Source organism: Oncorhynchus mykiss, chromosome 24, assembly GCF_057628025.1.
Source record: "Oncorhynchus mykiss isolate SJ-2025 chromosome 24, ASM5762802v1, whole genome shotgun sequence".
Classification (NCBI taxonomy): Eukaryota; Metazoa; Chordata; class Actinopteri; order Salmoniformes; family Salmonidae; genus Oncorhynchus; species Oncorhynchus mykiss.
The window spans coordinates 8,253,493-8,275,031 of record NC_143045.1 but is presented as its reverse complement, the minus strand read 5'-3'; the positions used below and the strand labels follow the sequence as shown (position 1 = coordinate 8,275,031).

The following is a 21,539-nucleotide window of genomic DNA, read 5'->3' as shown; positions in this document are numbered from 1 at the left end:
GTTACTGGGCCCACCCATAACTGCAGCCATACTCTGGACCTGATTATTAAGGGGCTTTCTATTGAACTCTCAAAACCTAGGACCAAGACACATGGAGAGGCAGCTTTTAGCTATTATGCCCCAGCCTCTGGAATTGCCTGCCAGAAAACCTCAGGGAGGCAAAAACTCTGGTCATATTTTAAAGAGCTCTTAAAAGACACCTTTTTAGCTATGCTTTTCCTTAGGGTGCTTTTTAGTCATTCAGCTTGTTATTCTTTGGTTTTTATCCTCTTTACACTTGTGTAGTAATTATTTCAGGGTTTTTTTTTCTCTCCCTGTGAAGCACATTGTGTTGCATTCCATGTCTGAAATGTGCTGATTGGATTTGACATCACACTCTGACCTGTTAACTTAGTAGAAACCTCTAGAGCGAAAACAGTAAATGCAACAGCAATTATTAAATACAAATAAATCATAAAAAACATTTATATTCACAATCTCATCCGTGCACTTGCTTTTCAATTTTAAACAAATCAATTTCCTAGTGCATATTTTTCATAGCATACATTATCATGCATTTGTATAAAATAAAATAATTATTCCATGTCAAGTATTTTTATAGGAAAATTAAGCTACCTTACACAATCTCATCGCAGAGCAGTACTATGACCTTGTGGGATAGTCTCTCTCTAAACTGTGTGTACTTTTATAATAGGAGATTCAGGGGAAACGTTAACTCCAAAATAAACCATCTGATGGAGAAGTCCAGAGATGAAGAGAAGGACCACTCTGGATTGTTCTCTCAGTAGGGCTTGCGCTGAACAGGAGAGATACAGTACACACACAATGAGCAGGGAAGTCTCTCACAAACACCCACACGTATACAGTCATGTAGGGTTGTCAAGATACCAGTATGCTACAACACCTTATTCTCAAAAAGGAAAACAAAGCAGACTAAACGCTATGGTCTTTTAAATAAAATAAAAATACAGTATGTCAAATATTGTGTGCTATAGCTTGGAAAAGAAACGTGATTCTGGGTGACAACATAAGGCTGTTTGTTTCCAACATTAGGACGGTTTTCCTCAGCTTCATGTTTTGTTTCCTTGCCAAGATACCTCTCAGTATCGCAACGCTGGTATCGTGATAACCCTACAGTCATGCTACACACACACACACTGCCCCCCCATCCCACCTTCTCCAGTACATGTGTAAATATTGGACTACACAGTGCCTTGGGAAAGTATACACACCCTTTTACTTTATCCACATTTTCTTATAGTTAGCCTTAATCAAAAAGGTATCAAATAAAACCAATTGCTCGGGAATCTACACACAATAACGACAAAGCGAAAACAGGTTTTCCATGTATCTATTTTTTTTTTTTAAACGTAGAAATACCTTATGTAAATAAGTATACAGACCCTTTGCCAAGAGACTCGAAATTGAGCTCAGGTGCATCCTGTTTTCATTGATCATCCTTGAGATGTTTCTACAACTTGATTTGAGTCCACCTGTGGTAAATTCAACTGATTGGACATGATTTGGAAAGGCACACACCTGTCTATATAAGGTTCCACAGTTGACTGTGTATGTCAGAGTAAAAACCAAGTCATGAGGTCGACGGAATTGTCCATAGAGCTCCAAGACAGGATTGTGTCGAGACACAGATCTGGGGAAGGGTACCAAAAAATGTCTGCAGCATTGAAGGTCCCCAAGAACACAGTGGCTTCCATCGTTCTTAAATGGAAGAAGTATGGAACCACCAACACACTTCCTAGACCTAGCCGCCAGGCCAAACTGAGTAATCGGGGGAGAAGGGCCTTGGTAAGGGAGGTGACAAAGATCCCGATGGTCTCTCTGACAGAGCTCATCTGTGGAGATGGGAAAACCTTCCAGAAGGACAACCATCTCTGCAGCACTCCACCAATCAGGCCTTTATGGTAGAATGGCCAGAAGGAAGTCACTCCTCAGTCAAAAAGGCACATGACAGCCCATTTGGAGTTTTTCAAAAGGCACCTAAAGACTCTCAGACCATGAGAAACAAGATTCTCTGATCTGATGAAACCAAGATTGAACTCTTTGGCCTAAATGCCAAGTGTCTCGTCTGGAGGAAACCTGGCACCATCCCTACGGTGAAGCATGCTGGTGGCAGCATCATGCTGTGGGGATGGTTTTCAGCAGCAGTGACCGGGAGACAAGTCAGGATCGAGGCAAAGATAAACAGAGCAAAGTACAGAGATCCTTGATGCAAACTTGCTCCAGAGCGCTCAGGACCTCAGACTGGGGCGAAGATTCACCTTCCAACAGGACAACGACCCTAAGCACAGACAAGACAACGCAGGGGTGGCTTCGGTACAAGTCTCTGAATGTCCCCCGAACTAACATCTCTGGAGAGACCTGAAAAATCACTGTGCAGCAACGCTCCCCATCCTACATGATAGTGCTTGAGACGATCTGCAGAGAACGGAAGAAACTCTCCAATTACAGGTCTGCCAAGCTTGTAGCGTCACACCCAAGACCACTCGAGGCTGTAATCACTGCTAAAGGTGCTTCAACAAAGTACTAAGTAAATTGTCTGAATACTTATGTAAATGCGATATTTCTGTAATTCTTTTTTTTTTTATGAATTTGCAACAATGTCTAAACCTGTTTTTGATTTGTCATTATGGGGTAGTGTGTGTAGATTGAGGGGCAAAAACGATTTAAATACATTTTAGAAAAAGGCTTTAATGTAACAAGATGTGAAAAGTCAAGGGGTCTGAATACTTTCCGAATGCACTGTATATTTTGCCTTCCTGTATTATACTTATGCTAAAATGTTTTCTATTCTACTGCCATTTACTTTGTTCGTATGCTTATATTTTATTATTGTTGTAGAGAAACAATCTGCAAGTAAGCATTTCATTGGATGACGTATACCATGCGTATCCCGTAAATACTCCTAATAAAACTTGAAACACACGTTAAGTATGAAGATGTACCCACCTGATTAGCTTTTCTTGCTGTAAAAGAAAAACATTCAAAAGGTTCAAAAGGTGTCCTAGCAAACAAACAATAATTAGCAATATCTCAATTGGGTGACCTCATTTAACAAGCGTGTGGTGTGTGAACCTGAGACGCTCACCTGAGCTCAGGCGGGGTAGCATCACAAACAAAATGGCCACCATGACCAAGATGGATCCAAAGCCAAAGAACAACCACAGTGCAGCGTTCCAACTGTCATACTCTGAAAACATAACATCCCAAGTTTCAGTCAATGCAGTTTTTTGTAGCATGTTCCTTTCATAGCATAATACAGTATATTGTGTAGGTACTGGGGCTGCCATCTAGTGGCCATGAATTGGTACTGCATACAGTGTATTACGTTCGGATTAATATTCTGTGAAGACTATGTACATTGAGTGTTGGAAACATTAAGAACACCTGCTCTTTCCATGACATTGACTGACCAGGTGAATACAGGTGAAAGCTGTGATTTCTTATTGATTTCACTTGTTGAATCCACTTCAAATTAGTGTAGATGAAGGGGAGGAGACAGGATAAAGAAGGATTTTTAAGCCTTGAGACATGGCTTGTGTATGTTTGCCATTCGGAGGGTGAATGGGAAAGACAAAATATTGAAGTGCCATTGAATGTAGTATGTAGTAGGTGCCAGGCGCACCGGTTTGTGTCAAGAACTGCAACGCTGCTGGGTTTTTCACACTCAGTTTCCCGTATGTATCTAGAATGGTTCACCACCCATAAGACATCCAGGCAACTTGACACAATGTGGGAAGGGGGGGGGGGGGGGGTCAACCATTACAAAGGTGTTCTTAATGTTTGGTATACTCAGTGTATATAAAATATGCTTCTGTAAATCTGCAGAAATGTGTATGAACGCATACTGTATCACTGTATGTGATAAGGTTTAGGGTATAAGGTTTAAAACTCCATGAGAAGTTCCTAAAAGACCTAACCTGTGACGATGAGGGTGAAGCTTTTGCGGATGGGCATGCGCTGGGAGCTGTGAGACACCCTGCAGAAGTACTTGGAGCCCGAGTCATGCAGGAAAGCGTGGAGCAGGAAGAAGGCCGACAGAGAGTAGGTCCCGTCATGGTGGTGGCGGTGGCTGGAGTACAGGACAGTGTCCAGCTTCTCTGGTAGGAGGCCTCCACCTCCACCACTGGGCTCCCTGAACCACTCCATCTCCACATCCAGGGGGTAGTAGCCCTCTGCCTCACACACCACCTTCTGCTCCCCCCTGTCCACCAGGAAGATGGTAGAGTCCACGTTCAAGGACACACGAGGCGGCTCTGAGGGACGATGTCAGAAATGACTGGCATTACAATGAGGATGTTGGCGGTATATACAAGGTGATAAAAATGGCAGTCCATGACACCTTTAACTGGCTATATTATGGCTATCATGGCATAGAGATGGACAAATTCATAAGTGTATACCATATCAGGAAGTGATAATAAAAGTAATTTGCTTATTCTTTCAATGAGCAAATTATGGCGCAAAGCTTCAACAATGAAATGTGTCTGCATCAAGTCCTGTGACCACTAACCCCTCCACCTTACCCATGATGTGCAGAGTGATGTCATGGCTACCAAACAGCGGAGGCACTGAGACAAGGCAGACATACGTCCCCTCGCTGCTCTGCTTGGTGAGGGGGAGCGTCAGGGATGCGTTGCCCCTACCGATGGCGTTAAGCGGCACCCCGCTCCCCTTTGTCTGGCCCGAGTGGCTGGAGTGGCTGAAGAGCGTGGTGCGTTCGCCGTGTCGTTGCAAACGCCATTCCACTGTCAGGTCAGCTGCCTTGTGGTCCACGTCAAACTGACAATGCAGGCTCTGTTGCTTCACTAGGCCCACCCGCACAGAGGGAGAGCGGGTGAGGACTAGCATCACAGCTACACACGTCACAGTCAAGGCAGGGCAGGAAGGGGGTGCAGAGGAATGAGAAATTTAGAAAGATTATAGCTAGGGTCTCATTCTGATGCGTCTGACATAGACATACAATACAGTATATGTGACTCAGACTTTCAGGAGAGAGAAGTATTGGACAATTTACCGAACATTTTTACTCATACATAGATATACAAATGCCTAAATTAAACAAACAAGGGTATAAAAGGAATAACGGACATACAGTACCAGTCAAAAGTTTAGATACACCTACTCATTCAAGGATCCCTTTATTTGGACTTTTCTACATTGTAAAATAACAGTAAAGACATCAAAACTATGACATAACATATGGAATCACGTAGTAACCAAAAGTGTATATTTTATATTCTTCAAAGTAGCCACCCTTTTGCCTTGATGACAGTTTTGAACACTATTGGCATTTTCTCAACCAGCTTCATGAGGTAGTCACCTGGAATGCATTTCAATTAACAGGTGTGCCTTGTTAAGAGTTAAATGTGGAATTTCTTTCCTTCTTCATGCGTTCGAGCCAATTAGTTGTGTTGTGACAAGGTAGGGGTGGTATACAGAAGATAGCCCTATTTGGTAAAAGACCAAGTCCATATTATGGCAAGAACCGTTCAAATAAGCAAAGAGATACGACCGTACAGCACTACTTTAAGACATGAAGGTCAGCCAATACGGAAAATGTCAAACTTTAAAAGTTTCTTCAAGTACAGTCACAAAAACCATCAAGCGCCATGAAACTGACACTCATGAGGACCGACACAGGAAAGGAAGACAGAGTTAACTCTGCTGCAGAGGATAAGTTCATTAGAGGTACCAGCCTCAAATCGGCAATTAACTGCGCCTCAGATTGCAGCCCAAATTTAAAAAAAGAACCATCAACATCAACTGTTCATAGGAGAAAGCGTGAAGCAGGCCTTCACGGTTGAATTACTGCAAAGAAACTACTACTAAAGGACACCAATAAGACGAAGAGACTTGCTTGGGACAAGAAACATGAGCAATGGACATTAAACCAGTGGAAATCTGTCCTTTTTTGAGATTAGACATTATTGGTTCCAACCGCCGTGTCTTTGGGAGACGCTGAGTAGGTGAACGGATTATCTCTGCATGTGTGGTTCCCACCTAAAAGCATGGAGGAGACGTGTGATGGTGCTTTGCTGGTGACAGTGTTAGTGATTTATTTTGAATTCAAGGCACACATAACCAGCATGGCTACCACAGCATACTGCATCGATACGCCATCACATCTGGTTTGAGCTTAGTGGGACTATCACTTGTTTTTCAATAGGACAATGACTCAAAACACACCTTCAGGCTGTGTAAGGGCTATTTGACCAAGAAGGTGAGTGATGGAGTGCTGCATGAGATGACCTGGCCTCCACAATCACCCGACCTCAACCCAATTCAGTTGGTTTGGGATGAGTTGGACCGCAGAGTGAAGGAAAAGCCTCCAAGTGCTCAGCATGTGGGAACTCCTTCAAGACTGTTGGAAAAGCATTCCAGGTGATTACCTCATGAAGCTGGTTGAGAGAATGCCAAGAGTGTGCAAAGCTGTCATCAAGGCAAAGGGTGGCTTCTGTTAGGTTCTGATTATTAGAGTAAGAACTCTGACACTGAAAGCTCAAACCAAGCTTATTCTTCCTAAAGGATCGAACAGCTGAATCGACGAAAACATTCACACCAGCACTAGTATTTATCCCTTTCTCCTATGCGGAGTCACTTCCTACACATTTGAACAGCCAATGCATCTGTTGAGACACAAAACCCTTCAGTGATATTGGTTCTTCCTCACCTCATCTGACCGGACCTCTGCCCCAAAGTGCTCACTCCTCCCCAACTCACGGCTGTCATGGTGACTGGTACCAGACTGTCTCTTCTCCTCCGAAGATCCCTGATGGCTAACAATAACATATCCTGACATAATGTAAACGTTATACATTACCCGCTCTCCCTCAGTGACATGAATAAGTATATTTCCATTCTCAGAACCCAACACTACTTTGAAGAATATAAAATATATTTGTTTAGCACTTTTTTGGTTCCTACATGAGTCCATGTGTGTTATTTCATAGTTGTTAAGTCTTCATTATTATTCTACAATGTAGATAATAGTTTAAAAAAAAAAAAGAAAAACCCTTGAATGAGTAGGTGTCCAAACTTTTGACTCGTTCTGTATGTTACAGACTAGAGCAGTGCTTCCCAAGGTGTGTAGATATTTGCCCTAGCACTAATACAGTTGAATCAACTAATCAATGCATCTACTCCAGAAGTGTCACTCATTCCGCAGCTGGCCAAGTATCTGCGGGTTTTGTTTTTTTCCTTTCAATTAAGACCTAGACAACTCAGGGAGGGGAGTTCCTTACTAATTAGCAGTGGTGGGAAAAGTACCCAACTGTCATTCTTGAGTAAAAGTAATGATACCTTACAATACAAAATGACTCAAGTAAAAGTCACCCAGTAAACTCTAAAAAGTCAAAAAATATTTGGTTTTAAATATACTTAAGTATCAAAAGTATAAATCATTTAAAATTCCTTATATTAAGCAAACCAGATGGCACCATTTTTTATTTATTTACAGAAAGCCACAGGCAGACTCAAACATTCAGACATAATTTACAAACGAAGCATGTGTGTTTAGTGAGTCCGCCAGATCAGAGGCAGTAGGGATGACCAGGGATGTTCAGTTGATAAGTGCGTGAATTTGACAATTTTCCTGTCCTGCTAAGCATACAGTACTTTTGGGTGTCAAGGAAAATGTATGGAGTAAAAAGTACAATATTTTCCTAAGGAATGTAGTGAAGTAAAAGTAGTCAAAAATATAAAAACAGCAAAGTAGATACCTCAAATAACAACTTAAGTAGTACTTTCAAGTATTTTAACTTAAGTACTTTACACAACTGCTAATTAGTGACCTTAATCAAGTACAAGGGTTGAGAGAAAACCCAGACTCGGCCCTCTGTGGAATGAGTTTGACTTGATCTACTGCATAAGAAATAGACAGAAGGAAAAGTCTGCATTACTTGAAGTGGTTAGCGCCGCTCTGTCTGCGATGGCGGCCCAGTTGCGGTAGTGTGCCTGGCCAGGTGTGGGCGTTGCAGGGGTGTGTCTGAGGAAGCTGGTGATGATGAATACGCCGTCGGTGTGCCGTATGGTGCAGGTGAACCAGATGTCATGCTCCTGGGCTCCTAAACCTGGCCAACGCATCTGGAGGCCCTCTGTGTTGTACCTGCGGATCTCACACCGCAGCTGGTGCGCCATTACTCCTTCAATGTACTTCCTCATGTCCACCTTAGAGCCTGAACACACGGTTTGAAGCGCATCTCAGTGTTGAAAACAACAAACATTAACCAGTGAAGAACATATAACCAAATCTGACATTTGTTTAGCAGTTTCTCTCATTCACCTGTAACAAGGAAGGTGATCTTATTAGGGTTCAAAGCACTGTCCCCTGGATGGCCAAACTGCAGCCCAGCGTCTCTGTGCTGGTACTCGGTTTCAGCATGTCCCTCATCATTGAACGTTACACTTTCATCCACCAGCTGACAGGGCAGCCAAGGCACCTGTTCGAAAGACTGGATTCCTGGCACCTCTGTCAAATCGAGGAATACGTAGAATAATCACTATGAGAGTTTAAAATTTAACTTCACATTTAAAAATCTATCATAATTATAGGCTAACAAACAACGCTGAACGAGCACAACATGCCTGAAACCATCAGATTAAAGAAATAGGATAGCAAAAAGGTCATAAAGAAGCCTACCTCCACAGAGAAATAAACAGATAAGAATATTGATGTTTAAACTCATGTTACAAAACGGTCTTCTGGACCTATCTTTCCCTGTGCCACGCAACTCGAAGAGCTTTCACTTTCATTTCAGACAACTTGATGCAAGTGACTAAAACAGAACCTGCTTGTGCAGCTGTCCGTAAGACACGTTAACATTTGATTTTTTACAATGGCTTGTATTAGTAAAGTAATAATCATATGTGAATGAGGAAGAAAGTGATAAAAACTACTCGGCAAAACAATATTAAAACCAAAACATGCTACTGAAACTAAACAACCCTCCATATATATCCATACCATGAGTGGCGCTGTAAAGTTAAAGTACATTTTGTCGCTCAACAAAAAAAATCCGCCCACGTGACCTTGATGCGGAAGTAAGAAGACTTGTTTTGATTGATCGAAAAACACGTTTCTTTCATTGGTTTCTTGTAATATCGCATTGGAAAGTAAGTATCTAGTTACAGTATTACATTTCTCGTTTTATTACAGTTAGTAGAATAATGCATTGAACAAAACAAATGTACATGTGCTCTTCGTTGTAGTTGGCTTGGCGTGGAATTGGGTCCAGCGTGGATGAAAGGATGCACATTTGATGACTGAACTGCGCCTCACCCAAACAATGAATCAAGGTAGCAATGAGATTTGAGTTGAATGCATTGGCTTATCGTTGTAACATGTTAACTGTATGTATTTGCATTATTTGCTGAACTAGCTAGCTGACAATACAGATTTACGGTCAGGTGTGAACTAAATCTATTTCAAGTCAATCACTTTGACAGTACCCCTTTTGATTTGAACTAAACGTGCCATTTTCCCATTGTAGAAGTGCTCAGTGACTTTTGACCTGAATGGCAAAACATTTTAGAAATGTGCTCAAAGTTGACCTATTTTGCATACCATTTGACTTTTTCCACATTTTGTTATGTTACAGCCAGTAATACAATTGATTAATTGTTCTCAATCTACACACAATACCCCATAATGAAGCAAAACCCTGTTTAGACACTTTTGCAAATTATAACTGAAATCACTTACATAAGTATTCAGACCCTAACTCAGTACTTTGTTGAAGCACCTTTGGCAGCAAGTCTTCTTGGGTGACGCTATAAGCTTGGCATGCCTGTATTTGGGGAGTTTCTCGCATTCTTCTCTGCAGATCCTCTCAAGCTCTGTTGGATGGGGAGCGTCGCTGCACAGCTATTTTCAGGTCTCTCCAGAGATGTTCAATCGGGTTCACTCCTGCATGGTCTTGGCTGCGCGCTTAGGGTCATTGTCTTGTGGAAGGTGAACCGTCGCCCCAGTCGGAGGTTCTGTGTGTTCTACCAGGTTTTCATCAAGGCTCCCTCTGTACTTTGCTCCATTCATCTTTCCCTCGATACTAACTAGTCTCCCAGACGCTTGGCTTTCAGGCCAAAGAGTTCAATCTTGGTTTCTTCAGACCAGAGAATCTTTTTTCTCATGGTACGAGAGTCCTTTAGGTGCCTTTTGGCAAACTCCAAGCGTGCTGTCATGTGCCTTTTACTGAGTGACTTCCGCCTGGCCACTCTACCATAAAGGCTTGATTGGTGGAGTGCTGCAGAGATGGTTGTCCTTCTGGAAGGTTCTCCCATCTCCAGAGGAACTGTAGAGCTTGTTCAGAGTGACCATCGGGTTCTTGGTAACCTCCCGTCTCCCCCAATTGCTCAGTTTGGCCAGGCGGCCAGCTCTAGGAAGAGTCTTGGTGGTTCCAAACTTTTTCCATTTAAGAATGGAGGCCACTGTGGTCTTAGGAACCTTCAATGCTGCAGGTATGTTTTTGTACCCTTCCACCAGATCTGTCTCGGCACTATACAGACTATTCCTTCAACCTCGTGGCTTGGTTGTTGCTCTAACTTGCGCTGTTTACTGTGGGACCTTATATAGACAGGTGTGTGCCTTTCCAAATCATGTCCAATCAATTGAATTTACCACAGGTGGACTCCAATCAAGTTGTAGAAACATCTCCAAGATGATCAATGGAAACAGGATGCACCTGAGCTCAATTTCAAGTCTCATAGTAAAGGGTCTGAATACTTATGTAAATAAGGTATTTCTGTTTATTTTTAATATAGTTACAAAAATGTCTCAACCTGTTCTTCGCTTTGGCATTATGGGGTATTGTGTGTAGATTGAGGGATTTGTAAAAATGTAAATACATTTTAGAATAATGCTGTAACGTAACAAAATGTGTAAAAGGTGAAGGGGGTCTGAATACTTTCTGAATGCACTGTATATCTTCATCACTGGGGGTGGGGGGGGGGGGAAATGGTTGATATTGATATGACTTAAAAGTTTACAAACAGGGTTGTCAAACTATTGTATAATTACTTAAACATTTCTTTAATAATAACTGTAATTTAACCTTAAACATCAACTATCAAAAAACGTGTTTACTTTGATTTGTCATATTCACACGTTGTAGCTTAGACCCCTTTTTACATCATCTGAGGTTGTCTTGTGACCGCCATCGGTTGAGACACAACGTGCTCTTGAGTACAGGGTGGGTGTCATGTTTTGGCTGATAAATGTACTCACAAGTTGACATTTCAACTTATAAATGGTACCACAAAGATGGTTGGAAGTCCACACATAGAATGTTGATTTGAATGGGAATATCTGTTTTTAAATTCTACTCTTAATCTTCCAAAGGAACCCTATTGAAATCATAGAAATATAGACAATAGAATAGATATGCCTGTTTCAAGGTTCTACACAGGATTTGTATTAAGAATGTATGCATTGTAATTTCAGAAAATGTCCAAAATATATTTGCAGTAATAGTGGAATGGTGTGTTTCACAGTATTACTTTACCCTCCAGTGTTGGGATTGGCTATGATTTTTGCATATTAGTTTCCTCCTTCCTGAATGGCATCTGATTTCAAAATGGGAAAGCTGTTTTGACTTTGTAGCTGTGTTAATCAGGTCAAGTGGTAAATGTAGAAATCACTGTCATTTCCTGATTGCTAAAATTCTACACTGTTCGCTCAGTTTCAGAAAACAAGCACTGAATAGTGTAGGGAATCGGTGTACCATCTAAATCGCTGTGTATTATATTCTTAATAGCAATAACATTTCTTTACAGCTGTTTGAAGCTGATGGACCCAAACTGAAAGTAAAAGGCTGGAATGCAATTCTCTGCCATGTTACGGGGAAATGGGATGCGGTGGAGGAAATTTGTTTTGAATGCAGCCAAGTGCTGTTGCAAATCACCTAGCTTCCACATAGGTGCTACACCTGTAATTTCACCCCTATCAGTTGACATTTGAATGTGGGTGGATCGGCAGGTAGCCTAGTGGTTAGAGCATTTGGCCAGTAACTGAAAGGTTGCAGTATCGAATCCCCGAGCTGACAAGGTAAAAATATGTTGTTCTACCCCTAAGCAAGGCAGTTAACCCACTGTTTCCCAGGCACAGAAGATGTGGATGTCGATTATGGCAGCCACCCGCATCTCTGATTCAGCCACCTGCACCTCTGATGTCGATTATGGCAGCCACCCGCACCTCTGATTCAGCCACCCGCACCTCTGATGTGGATGTCGATTATGGCAGCCACCCGCACCTCTGATTCAGAGGGGTTGGGTTAAATGCGGAAGGCATTCACTTGTACAACTGACTAGGTATCTCCCTTCGTGATAGTAATCAGAAGTTCAAATTTCAATGGCGTAGCAGCTAAACTGCGGTGGTCTGAAGGATAGGTCCATGCTAAGAATTATATTTATATGATTGAAATGACACCCACCCTGTATTTAAAAGCATGTTTCTCAACCGAAGCTTGCAACCCTATTTGTAAGCTTTTTGAATGATATCAAACTCAACCGTTTATCATTTCCAGTGATGAAGACGTGGATGTCTCGTGGTATGGTGGGGAATGCAAAATGGGTCAGCTTTAAACAAACACCTTTATCTCTGGAATGTTCTGGAATTCCGTTACAAAAAGTAACTTTCTGACAACTCCTTCCATGGGCAAACATGTATGCAAAGTTTTTTTTAATCAAAGAGGATCTGTCAAGTGACTCAACTCAAATGGATTTGGCCCCTGCTAACCTGGTTTCTGTACTGAACTAACTACTCTGTAGTCTACTCCTGTGTTCATGCGTTCTTACTCTTCTGCCTGTGCTTTCAGATTCCTGGCTGAGCTGTGAGAAGACTGCCATTCTCCAGGGAGGCTTTCTGTTGGCCAACAGATTGTGCCAGCCAGCATCACTCAGTGCCCTGCAGAAGGAGGACTGGAGTAAGGTTGGCCACCCAATTCTACAGGCTGTCAGAGAAATATGTGGGCAGGAGCGAGGTAGATGTCTGAGCAGTGTTCACTGGAAGAAGAAAATCATCTGCATCTTATGGAGCAAATTACTGGGGCGGGAGAGCGAAGAGGACATAGAAATCGGCTGGAGGGAGAATCCATTCTTCTCTCTGCAGAACAGTCTACCTGACATTAACCGAACAGTGATGTTTGAGCTGGTCAAGTTGAAAGGCTTCTCTCAGATCTACGCCCAGCTGCTTTTGTGTCTGCCGTCGTCCCACCTGAGTTCTGAGCTAGAGAAGCTAGTTCAACACATCACCCATAACAGCACTGAGGAGGACGTCCGCGTCCTGCTGGAGGTGTGGTGGGAGCTCTGGAAGGGCAGGGAGGGAAGGCGAGAGGACGATCTAGATACGGTCTTTACTAACCAGTGGACCCGCCTCCCCAACACCACTGGCCTCTCGCCTCATGCTGCCAAGAGATTCAAGTCAAACCCAGATACCCCAACATCAACACCATTCACCAATGATGTGCTGTCCATTCTTTTTCATGCTCTGGAGGAGCTGAAAGAGCATCTGAGCACCTCTGACCTTTGCTACCGTGCCCTATCCAACTGCCTCGACTCCCTGTACACCTCACATCTGATAGACCAAGCTATCATCCTCCCAGCTGAGGTGCAACTTCAGAGCCTGAACAGTACGGTGACTGTCAGAAAGAGGCATGCTGGGATAGAGAAGTTTGATCTGGTCCAGGTGATAAGCGAGGCCCACAGTGACCTGAAGGCAGCCCACACACCCTCCCAGTTTAAACCCTGTGGAATGACACTAATGCAAGCCCTGCAGACTGTCTCACAGCTCACTCAGGCCTGGGAGAAGAGAGGGCTGCTGGAGATGACAGACAGCTGTGACCCCAGTGTCTTGGCACGCCGTCTGAAAAGCTGTCTGGCCAGAGTGCTCGAGTCCCTAGAGGAACTTTCCATGTCTGAGACCATGGATGAGGGTGAGCGCCAGACACTGAACAATGTGCAAAGCACTTTTAGAGGCTTGTTAGTCTCACTGTCCTTCCCCGACACAGAGAGCAATGCTGGGGAAATGGCCCACATTGCCGTAGCCATCATTAACCACCGCTTGGACGGCTTCCAAGATTTCACTACGCTATTTGCAACTGAACTGAGCTGGTCCCTGAGTGTGGAGGAGTGGATCAGCTGTCTGGAGAGAAACAAAAACGCATTCCAGCGAAAGGACATTGTCATGAAATTAGTCTCCACTCTCATTGCAAAGTGCCAAATAGATACTGAAGAAGTAGAGCACTGCAGAAAGCTGAAGGACATTATTGTGAACATTTTCGCAGAGCTCCCCTTAGCTGAGAAAAACACAACATTAGCGGAAATGCTAACCTGCTCCAAGAAGGGTCTCCAGGGCTCTCTGCCCCATGCTGTGACGGAGGGCTTTAGTGAGGAGCTCAACATGGCGTTCAACTGCATCATCCAGGGTGGATCGGCGCAGAACAACCTCAGCTTGGCCGTGGCCGCCATAGCCCGCGTGGCCTTTCAGAACCCCGAGGCCACCCTGCGTCGGTGCTGCCATCTAGCGGTGGTGAACCATGGGGCCCACAGCCTCCTCTCCAAGATACTCCAGCAGCTCCCAGGGCTGAGGGGAGGTGCCCCCGGTTGCACAGAGGGGACGGGCAGTTCTGCGGGGAGCTTACTGTGCAGCTGTCTTCAAGATACTGCCATGACTAAACTGTCCTCGGCTAAGGAGGAGGACCAGTTCCTGCACTTCCTGGTTGCACTGATGCAGCCGAGCATTTCCGAGAGCGGACAGAGTTTCCTGCACCCTGAAGAGGTTGTGTGTGCCTTCGTCCTGCCTCACCTCTCCCCCTCTGGCTCTAGCACCTGCAGCCTGGAGCTGTGCCTGCGTTTGCTCCACTCTGCATTTTCTCTGGATTTCCAGGATGCATCTCCACACTGGGTCATGAACTGCTCCCCGTTCCCCCTCCTCTGCGTCCTCTGCCAGCTCCTGAACGAGGGCTGCGGGTGCTGGGATCTTCCTGCAGAGGGCGCACCACATCACTTATCCATGGAGTCCAAGGTGCTGCTCGTCACTGTGCTGACTGCATTGGGCAAGGTGGTGGGACGGGAGGTGGCCTCAGCCCCCAACACCTGGTCCAGAGCCCTTTTCTGGCTCTACAATAAGGTGGAGGCCCTGGACTGGACTGTTCGCTTCCACCTGAAGGTAGTGTGGGGGGATCACTTCAAAAACGAGGTGCCGTCCTCACTGTTGGCTGTGTGCGAGCTGCCGGAGCAGGAATGGTCTGGCCTAAAGTTGGCCCAGTATGGGCAGGGCACAGGGCTGCTGGCGTGGATGGAGTGCTGCGCTCTCTCTGACGAGGTTCAGGACACCATGCTGACCTCTCTGGCTCTGGACCAGCATCGGCCCGACGACGTCAACATGTTCAGCAAAGGCCTGCTGGTGGCTGTGACACAGACCCTACCCTGGTGCACCGTCGCCGAGTGGGGCAGGCTGCTGAGAGCCATGCGAGAGCTGCTCCGCTCAGGTCGTCTCCACGTGCCTTACTCTCTGGAGTATGTGGACTTTCTCCCCCTGCTGGACCTGCGGCCGTTCTCCTGCGAGCTGCGTCTGTCCGTGCTACTGCTGCGTGTCCTCCAGCTGCTCTGCGGCTCCAGCTGCAAAGACTGGCTTCCCGGCCAGGGCTGGGCCCATGTGGGGCTGCTGTACGCCAGCGCCATGAGAGAGATCATAGACTCCCTGAGGGGAAAGCTTTCGCCGTCTTCCTCCAACAAAGACCCAAAAGAAGAGAGGGCAGCTACCACCACCGCCAGCCAGGAGGTGCTATTTGTACTGAGCCAGCTCTTCTGCCATGTGCAGCACATTCAAGTGATGATGCCAGGCGGTCAGTGTGAGTCCCTGTTCCTGTGTGCACTGGAGATCCTGACCCACTACGAGGCAGTACTGGCCGCACACCCCAGCTGCTGCTCCCACCTGGAGACCAGGAACACTCGCCACTTCTTCACCACCATCACAGACAACCTGGACAGCGCCGAGATGAAGGCTGTGTTGCATCAGAAAATTGCTCAGCTGTCGTCTTCAGGTTGATGCACTTAAGACAGTGCTCGAATGAGGGTTTATTGTTCCCAGCCTCAAATAAAATGTTCTGACCCAAAATGTACTTTTGAATAAAACTGACAAATTGCATGTCTTTCAGTGGTTTATTAATCAAAACTCATTGAAACAAACTTTGATCATCCACACTAGGACACAAGACAGGGTTACAACTTGATCAAAATGCTTGGGCTTTCAGTGCTTATTTCATTTGTCTGTCAAATCTATTTTCTAGTGCAACATTTCATACTTAACTATGAAATAATTAATTTAAATATTTTGGATAGAAAGTTACCCTAATTAGTCATGATGCATGGTGTCACTCTTTCAGGTAGAATTTTTATTTTAAGTAAATATTTCTTGCACAAACTACATCATATAACAGTGTCTGACCCCTGAGAATTGTAATAAATACCAGTCATTTTGTATTCATAGGCAGTTGCATGTCCTAAATTCCACAGACCATTCCTTCAGAGGCAAGGATTGAAATAACTCATGGCATTGAAGACAAGAGGGCAAAGGAAGCATAATTGACATGTTGCTAACCACAGAATTAGATGGCACCTCTAATCTGTCTTTGAGCCATCTTTATGAGAAGGTTGACCCGTTGACCCAGTCTGACGCAGGTAGAGGCGATAGGCCTTGCGACACAGCAGCACAAACCAGTAGATCTGAGGTGCTAGTAAGGATAGGTTGGCTAAGTTGCAGTGGAGCTGTAGATGGAAAGGCACTTTGTGGAAGGGAATGGTGTACTGCTGACCATACACCCAGTACATGTAGGGGAAGAGCAGGATACGGCAGGTGAAGAAACTCAGCAGAACCATCACACCATTGACGCGGTGAAGCCATGAGTCCTCTAGTCCCAACTACAGAGGAAAATATATGGATTGTTTAATGATTGTACACCGAGTTATAGTACAATTCATACTATGCTCAGACTACCTAAAGCACAACTCAAAAACAAAGGGGTTTATGAATCTGGGAGTGGCCTTACCTGGATCAGAACCTTTCCTAATGAGACAAACGGAGTGCTGAATTCAGCCATGAAGAAACAGCCGATGAAGAAGTCTCCACCTAGGCCGGTCCTGAGGAACTGAGGAGGGAAAAAAAGCATGATATGAATATTAAAAACAAACTCATTGAGCACAGCCAGCTGTTGAGGATGACACGGTCGATTATCAATAACAAAAACTGGACTAGTCACAAATTTCAACTGCCGATGTAACGCATCAGACCTAAAGTTGCTGTACAGTAATTGTGCTCCCTCACCAGAGTGATGGGCATAAAGACCGTGAGGAGGACCATGTGATGAAACACCAGCAGGGGCTGCCGGAGGAGGAACAGCTTGATGGTAAGGAGGGAGTGCTTCATGTACGCCTCGTGCCCTCTGACCTTTTGACTGTGGTAGTTACTCAGATACATGGCGTAGATATCAAAGGCCATGTAAGGGGCGCCAAACCACACAAATTCATTGGTCAGTCTGTGCCTAAAGAAGATGGTGACATACCGGTACATTAGGATCATGATGAAAGTAAGCACTTACGCTGGATTTTGTTAAAACTGACGATTTAACCAGTGAAACAAATAGAAATGTGGCCTCTTCCTACACCCAATGAAACTGGAGGATCGAGTAAAATATAAATAGGGCCGTGTTCTGGTTAATCATGTCACATGACCTGGAATTAAACATTTATTTTAAAAAAGGTCCCGAACAGTCATTGATTCCCATGTAAACTAACTTTGAGTGACTAAAATAAAATCACCCATAATTTGTTTTGGATAGAAATGCTAAAAATTATATATATATTCCACCCCCCCCCCTCTCAAGGCTAACTACCAGGAAATTTGAAAAGACAGGCTGAGTGGACGAGAAACTTATATTCGTGGGTGAGAAGGGGCAGCCTGGGTAGGGTAGTGGTTAGAGCGTTGGACTAGTAACCGGAAGGTTGCAAGTTCAAACCCCCAGAGCTGACAATCTGTTGTTCTGCCCCTGAACAGGCAGTTAACCCACTGTTGGGCATAAGAATTTGTTCTTAACTGACTTGCCTAGTTCAAATAAAAAAGAAGCTTATAAATTCTTGAGCCCGACGCTCTTTGAAAACGCCCATGAATGTAGTGTTGCAGTAAAATCATCAAGCAAATTTGGTGATACACAAAGCAACTCAAAAACTGACATTGTTTCAATTTATATTTCAATTTAAATTTATATTTTGCATCTTCCATTTCTCTTGTGAGGCGGTTCACAGCAGCACTGACACTTGTCGACTTGACAACTGCGTCTGAGTTTTGAACGACCCTTTTTGTTCCATGCTGGCTGAAGACCTAGCTAGACAGTAACTAACTACAGACGAAAGGGGAAACAAATATATTTGACATAGGATAGGATAAACTTGTAATTATATTTGCGGAGACCCTACAGTCAAATTAAATCGACTGTTCATGACCTTAAGCTTTTTCAAAACTGTTTCCTTTTTTACTATGAATAATTGAGAAACAGTTTCAGTCACGAAGGAAATAAACACAGCTAAACCCTGCAGATAATGAGACCACAGTGTTAAAATTGGGGCGGGGGAGTTCTCAATTTAAACTCTAGAGGACTCTGGTGACGGGCTCTTGTTGAACATGTCAGTCTTTTCTATCAGTGTACTACGGCCTCTGCCCCCCCAAAACTCTTGTTTTTAAATGGCTCTGGTTGTAACTGGTTAAATTCCCACTCAATCACTACACGTGATGATTGCTGTTTAAAAGGAAATTATTTAAATATGAATTCTTACCTGTCAGACATCACATCATTGGAGGCAGTAGCAATTATGAACCCAACAATAGTAGCCAGAGTTGCATAGATAGAGGACAGCAACCTTGTGAAGAGATGGAATAGATGAGATGAGGCTATGCAAGTGCGCACAATTGGTTTTTCATTTGTTCTAATATTAATTTAAAATAGAAAACAAATGTTATATTAATATATTGGTGCCAGGTAAAGGGTTATGTAGACAATATAGGGTACGTTAGTGATTAAATATTTCTAGATAGGCTTCATTTACTGTATTTTAATTCCATTGCTAATATGGAAATAAATCATTTTCAGATAAAGCATTTTTTTCGGTTGCATGTACGTTTTTATTTGGACCCTTTTTGGAAGTCCATCTGTCGCTCAGTGAAACGCCATTCTTTGGGAAGTACCGAACGTATTTTGACATTATTAAGCTTGAAAAACGGGTTAATGGCAAGTTAAATTGCTCTTGGTTTTAAAGGAGAATCGGCATCTTCTATGTCTCCTGTAAATCCAGGTTGCGGTTCAGTTCTGATAGATTTTTCTCCGGAGTTGTTGAGATAGAACTAGAAATCTGCTCACTGAAATACCTAGTGTCAGTTACTAGTTAAGTCATTCAATGACAAGAACTGGCTAACTTATGCATACGGAAATAGTCACGCAATAAAGCCTACCTTTCGCTGACCACAAACACATCTGCATCATTCCAATTTTTGAAAGCGGATTCAAGCACTTTCCTGGATATGAAGAACAGTCCCGGGAAAAATACAACGCCACAAGCTAACATATACATGATACACTCGCATTAACCAGCTACACTGTCGAAATACGAGGAAGCAGGAAGCGAACCGTACTTGCATGCGTTCACCCCGAAGATGCAAATTAATAGTAGCTGAGCCTTTTAAGCTCAGGTACTATTCAAATAGTTTAGCATCTGACTGGAAGTGTGCAGAGACTTCCCTGTTTTTTCTGAGGAAACCTTCAAAATAAAAGAACACATTTCAAAACATTGCAATGTCGATTTCAAAATATATTACAACTAATCAATGACCATTTATTTGTATTGTGCTTATAAGCAAATTCAACAAGAAATGTATGAAAACAGTGAGAAATATTTATGAAAACAATGAAAAATATGGTTTACAATTTGTTTTAAAGAACTGTGCAGAGATAAAAGCGAGGTTGGAAATACTTATAAGTAGGATCTTTACTAGCCATATATTTTTTTAGGGTGAATGCCATCTAAATATCCAGCAACGCTTCGTACTCTGCCTATTCCATTTTGCATCTTGTGTCTATAAAATGAGCTGCTCGTAATGTGTAGATAATCTTTTCTACGCAGTTTTTTCTAAGTATATAACATTAGCCATGAAGAACTGCAAAAATATTGCTACTTCTCTCAATAACATTGCTGCCCTGAATTTATCAGGTGCTATCGACAAAGGTAAGTGGGGAAAAGTTGTGATGGACCAGTTTCTGGAGGACGATCGTGCCATGCTGACTCTCTGACTCTGAAAATGAATCAGACGATGAGGAAATTGCTGATTTAGGTAAAAACATTTTCATTGAAGACATTGTAGAGTCTTCTGATGACCGTGATGGAGAAGAAATGGCGACAATCAACAGTGTTGTCACAGAAGAATGTGTAGGGAGTCAAAAAGAGGACACAGAAGGATGTTGTATAAAACATGTCTCCGGATTACATCTTCAAATTAAGGGCAACCATGGCATCAGTGACAGAGAGGGAGAAAGATCTGATGATACTTATAGCATTGCACACTGTCAGTGTGCACCAGAGTGACTTGACACAATGGGCTAAACAAGCTGTTCAAACTAAACGAAAACGACAGAGGACGTGAAGCTTTCATCTATGTAAATGCGTAAGAATCAAACATTGAACCAATTTTGGTTAACTTTAGGGAGCTATGAAAATCAGTTTGTATTGCTAATTAAAGCTGGCTGTTAGCTAGCCAGCTGGAGTTCAATGGCTGGCTTGCTAACTTTACTCTGGATTGGGATTTTGGTAAAACAATTTGCCGGCTAACTTTAACGTTACATGTCTAAACAAAAGACCCAAGTTAAAGCTTGCTGTTATCTAGCTAACGTTAGCGCCAATTAGATGGCTGGCTTGCTAGCTAACAGTAACTTACATGTGTGAAATGTGTGTAACGTTAGTATCTGGAATTTGTCTTTCAGCATCAGTAGAACACGTCTGACTGCATGACCACCTATTCAAGACCTGCAGTTGTCTCAGGGGTGCCCTACTGAACCAGCAAGCAAAGACATCAGGATGCATTACAGCTTTGATTTTGCTCAACAAGTAAGCAATATTTCCTCCTTTTATACTGATTAAGGACATAGATGGATGGATAGATATCCCCCCCCAAAAAATGTATATATACACTGCTCAAAAAAATAAAGGGAACACTAAAATAACACATCCTAGATCTGAATGAATGAAATATTATTTTTAAATACTATTTTTTTTACATAGTTGAATGTGCAACAAAATCACACAATTATCAATGAAAATGAAATTTATCAACCCATGGAGGTCTGGATTTGGAGTCACTCTCAAAATTAAAGTGGAAAACCACACTACAGGCTGATCCAACTTTGATGTAATGTCCTTAAAACAAGTCAAAATGAGGCTCAGTAGTGTGTGTGGCCTCCACGTGCCTGTATGACCTCCCTACAACG

General features: G+C 43.3%; 3 protein-coding genes across 5 annotated transcripts; 1 reads left to right on the top strand and 2 right to left on the bottom strand.

Moving 5' to 3' along the window:
* Nucleotides 1–436: 436 nt before the first annotated feature.
* On the bottom strand, nucleotides 437–9,049 carry LOC110503634 (tapasin-related protein). 3 transcript variants are annotated; one of them, XM_090218190.1, is made up of 8 exons: nucleotides 8,984–9,049; nucleotides 8,303–8,488; nucleotides 7,920–8,195; nucleotides 4,545–4,874; nucleotides 3,939–4,274; nucleotides 3,107–3,208; nucleotides 2,968–2,984; nucleotides 437–796 (listed from the first exon to the last, which is right to left on the bottom strand). In XM_090218190.1, exons 3-8 carry the CDS (start codon nucleotides 8,179–8,181, stop codon nucleotides 782–784), a joined length of 1,062 nt encoding a protein of 353 aa, XP_090074316.1. In that variant the 5' UTR covers nucleotides 8,182–8,195; nucleotides 8,303–8,488; nucleotides 8,984–9,049; the 3' UTR covers nucleotides 437–781. The 3 variants fall into 3 exon arrangements, with proteins under 3 accessions (XP_090074316.1, XP_021437741.2, XP_090074317.1); XM_021582066.3 differs by having other exon boundaries at nucleotides 8,660–9,042; XM_090218191.1 differs by lacking the exon at nucleotides 2,968–2,984 and having other exon boundaries at nucleotides 456–796; nucleotides 8,660–9,042.
* LOC110503632 (gem-associated protein 4) lies at nucleotides 8,977–16,159 on the top strand. Its single transcript, XM_021582065.3, has 3 exons — nucleotides 8,977–9,132; nucleotides 9,229–9,315; nucleotides 12,828–16,159. Exons 2-3 carry the CDS (start codon nucleotides 9,279–9,281, stop codon nucleotides 16,058–16,060), a joined length of 3,270 nt encoding a protein of 1,089 aa, XP_021437740.3. The 5' UTR covers nucleotides 8,977–9,132; nucleotides 9,229–9,278; the 3' UTR covers nucleotides 16,061–16,159.
* On the bottom strand, nucleotides 16,160–21,253 carry LOC110503635 (TLC domain-containing protein 3A). The gene is made up of 5 exons (XM_021582067.3): nucleotides 19,514–21,253; nucleotides 18,841–18,924; nucleotides 17,336–17,552; nucleotides 17,061–17,159; nucleotides 16,160–16,932 (listed from the first exon to the last, which is right to left on the bottom strand). The coding sequence occupies exons 1-5, from the start codon at nucleotides 19,630–19,632 to the stop codon at nucleotides 16,633–16,635; spliced, it is 819 nt and encodes a 272-aa protein (XP_021437742.1). The 5' UTR covers nucleotides 19,633–21,253; the 3' UTR covers nucleotides 16,160–16,632.
* Between the last annotated feature and the right edge of the window lie 286 nt (nucleotides 21,254–21,539).

Coding starts and splice junctions, on each gene's coding strand:
- LOC110503634 (XM_090218191.1), bottom strand. CDS start 8,705: ATGAGTTTAAACATCAATATTCTTATCTGTTTATTTCTCTGTGGAG. Junction 8,196..8,302: donor GATCACCTTCCTTGTTACAG/GTGAATGAGAGA, acceptor CCGTGTGTTCAG/GCTCTAAGGTGGACATGAGG. Junction 4,275..4,544: donor CATCACTCTGCACATCATGG/GTAAGGTGGAGG, acceptor ATCGTCCCTCAG/AGCCGCCTCGTGTGTCCTTG.
- LOC110503632 (XM_021582065.3), top strand. CDS start 9,279: ATGACTGAACTGCGCCTCACCCAAACAATGAATCAAG. Junction 9,316..12,827: donor CACCCAAACAATGAATCAAG/GTAGCAATGAGA, acceptor CTGTGCTTTCAG/ATTCCTGGCTGAGCTGTGAG.
- LOC110503635 (XM_021582067.3), bottom strand. CDS start 19,632: ATGTATATGTTAGCTTGTGGCGTTGTATTTTTCCCGGGACTGTTCTTC. Junction 18,925..19,513: donor GTGTTTGTGGTCAGCGAAAG/GTAGGCTTTATT, acceptor TCTCTTCACAAG/GTTGCTGTCCTCTATCTATG. Junction 17,553..18,840: donor AATGATGTGATGTCTGACAG/GTAAGAATTCAT, acceptor CATCTTCTTTAG/GCACAGACTGACCAATGAAT.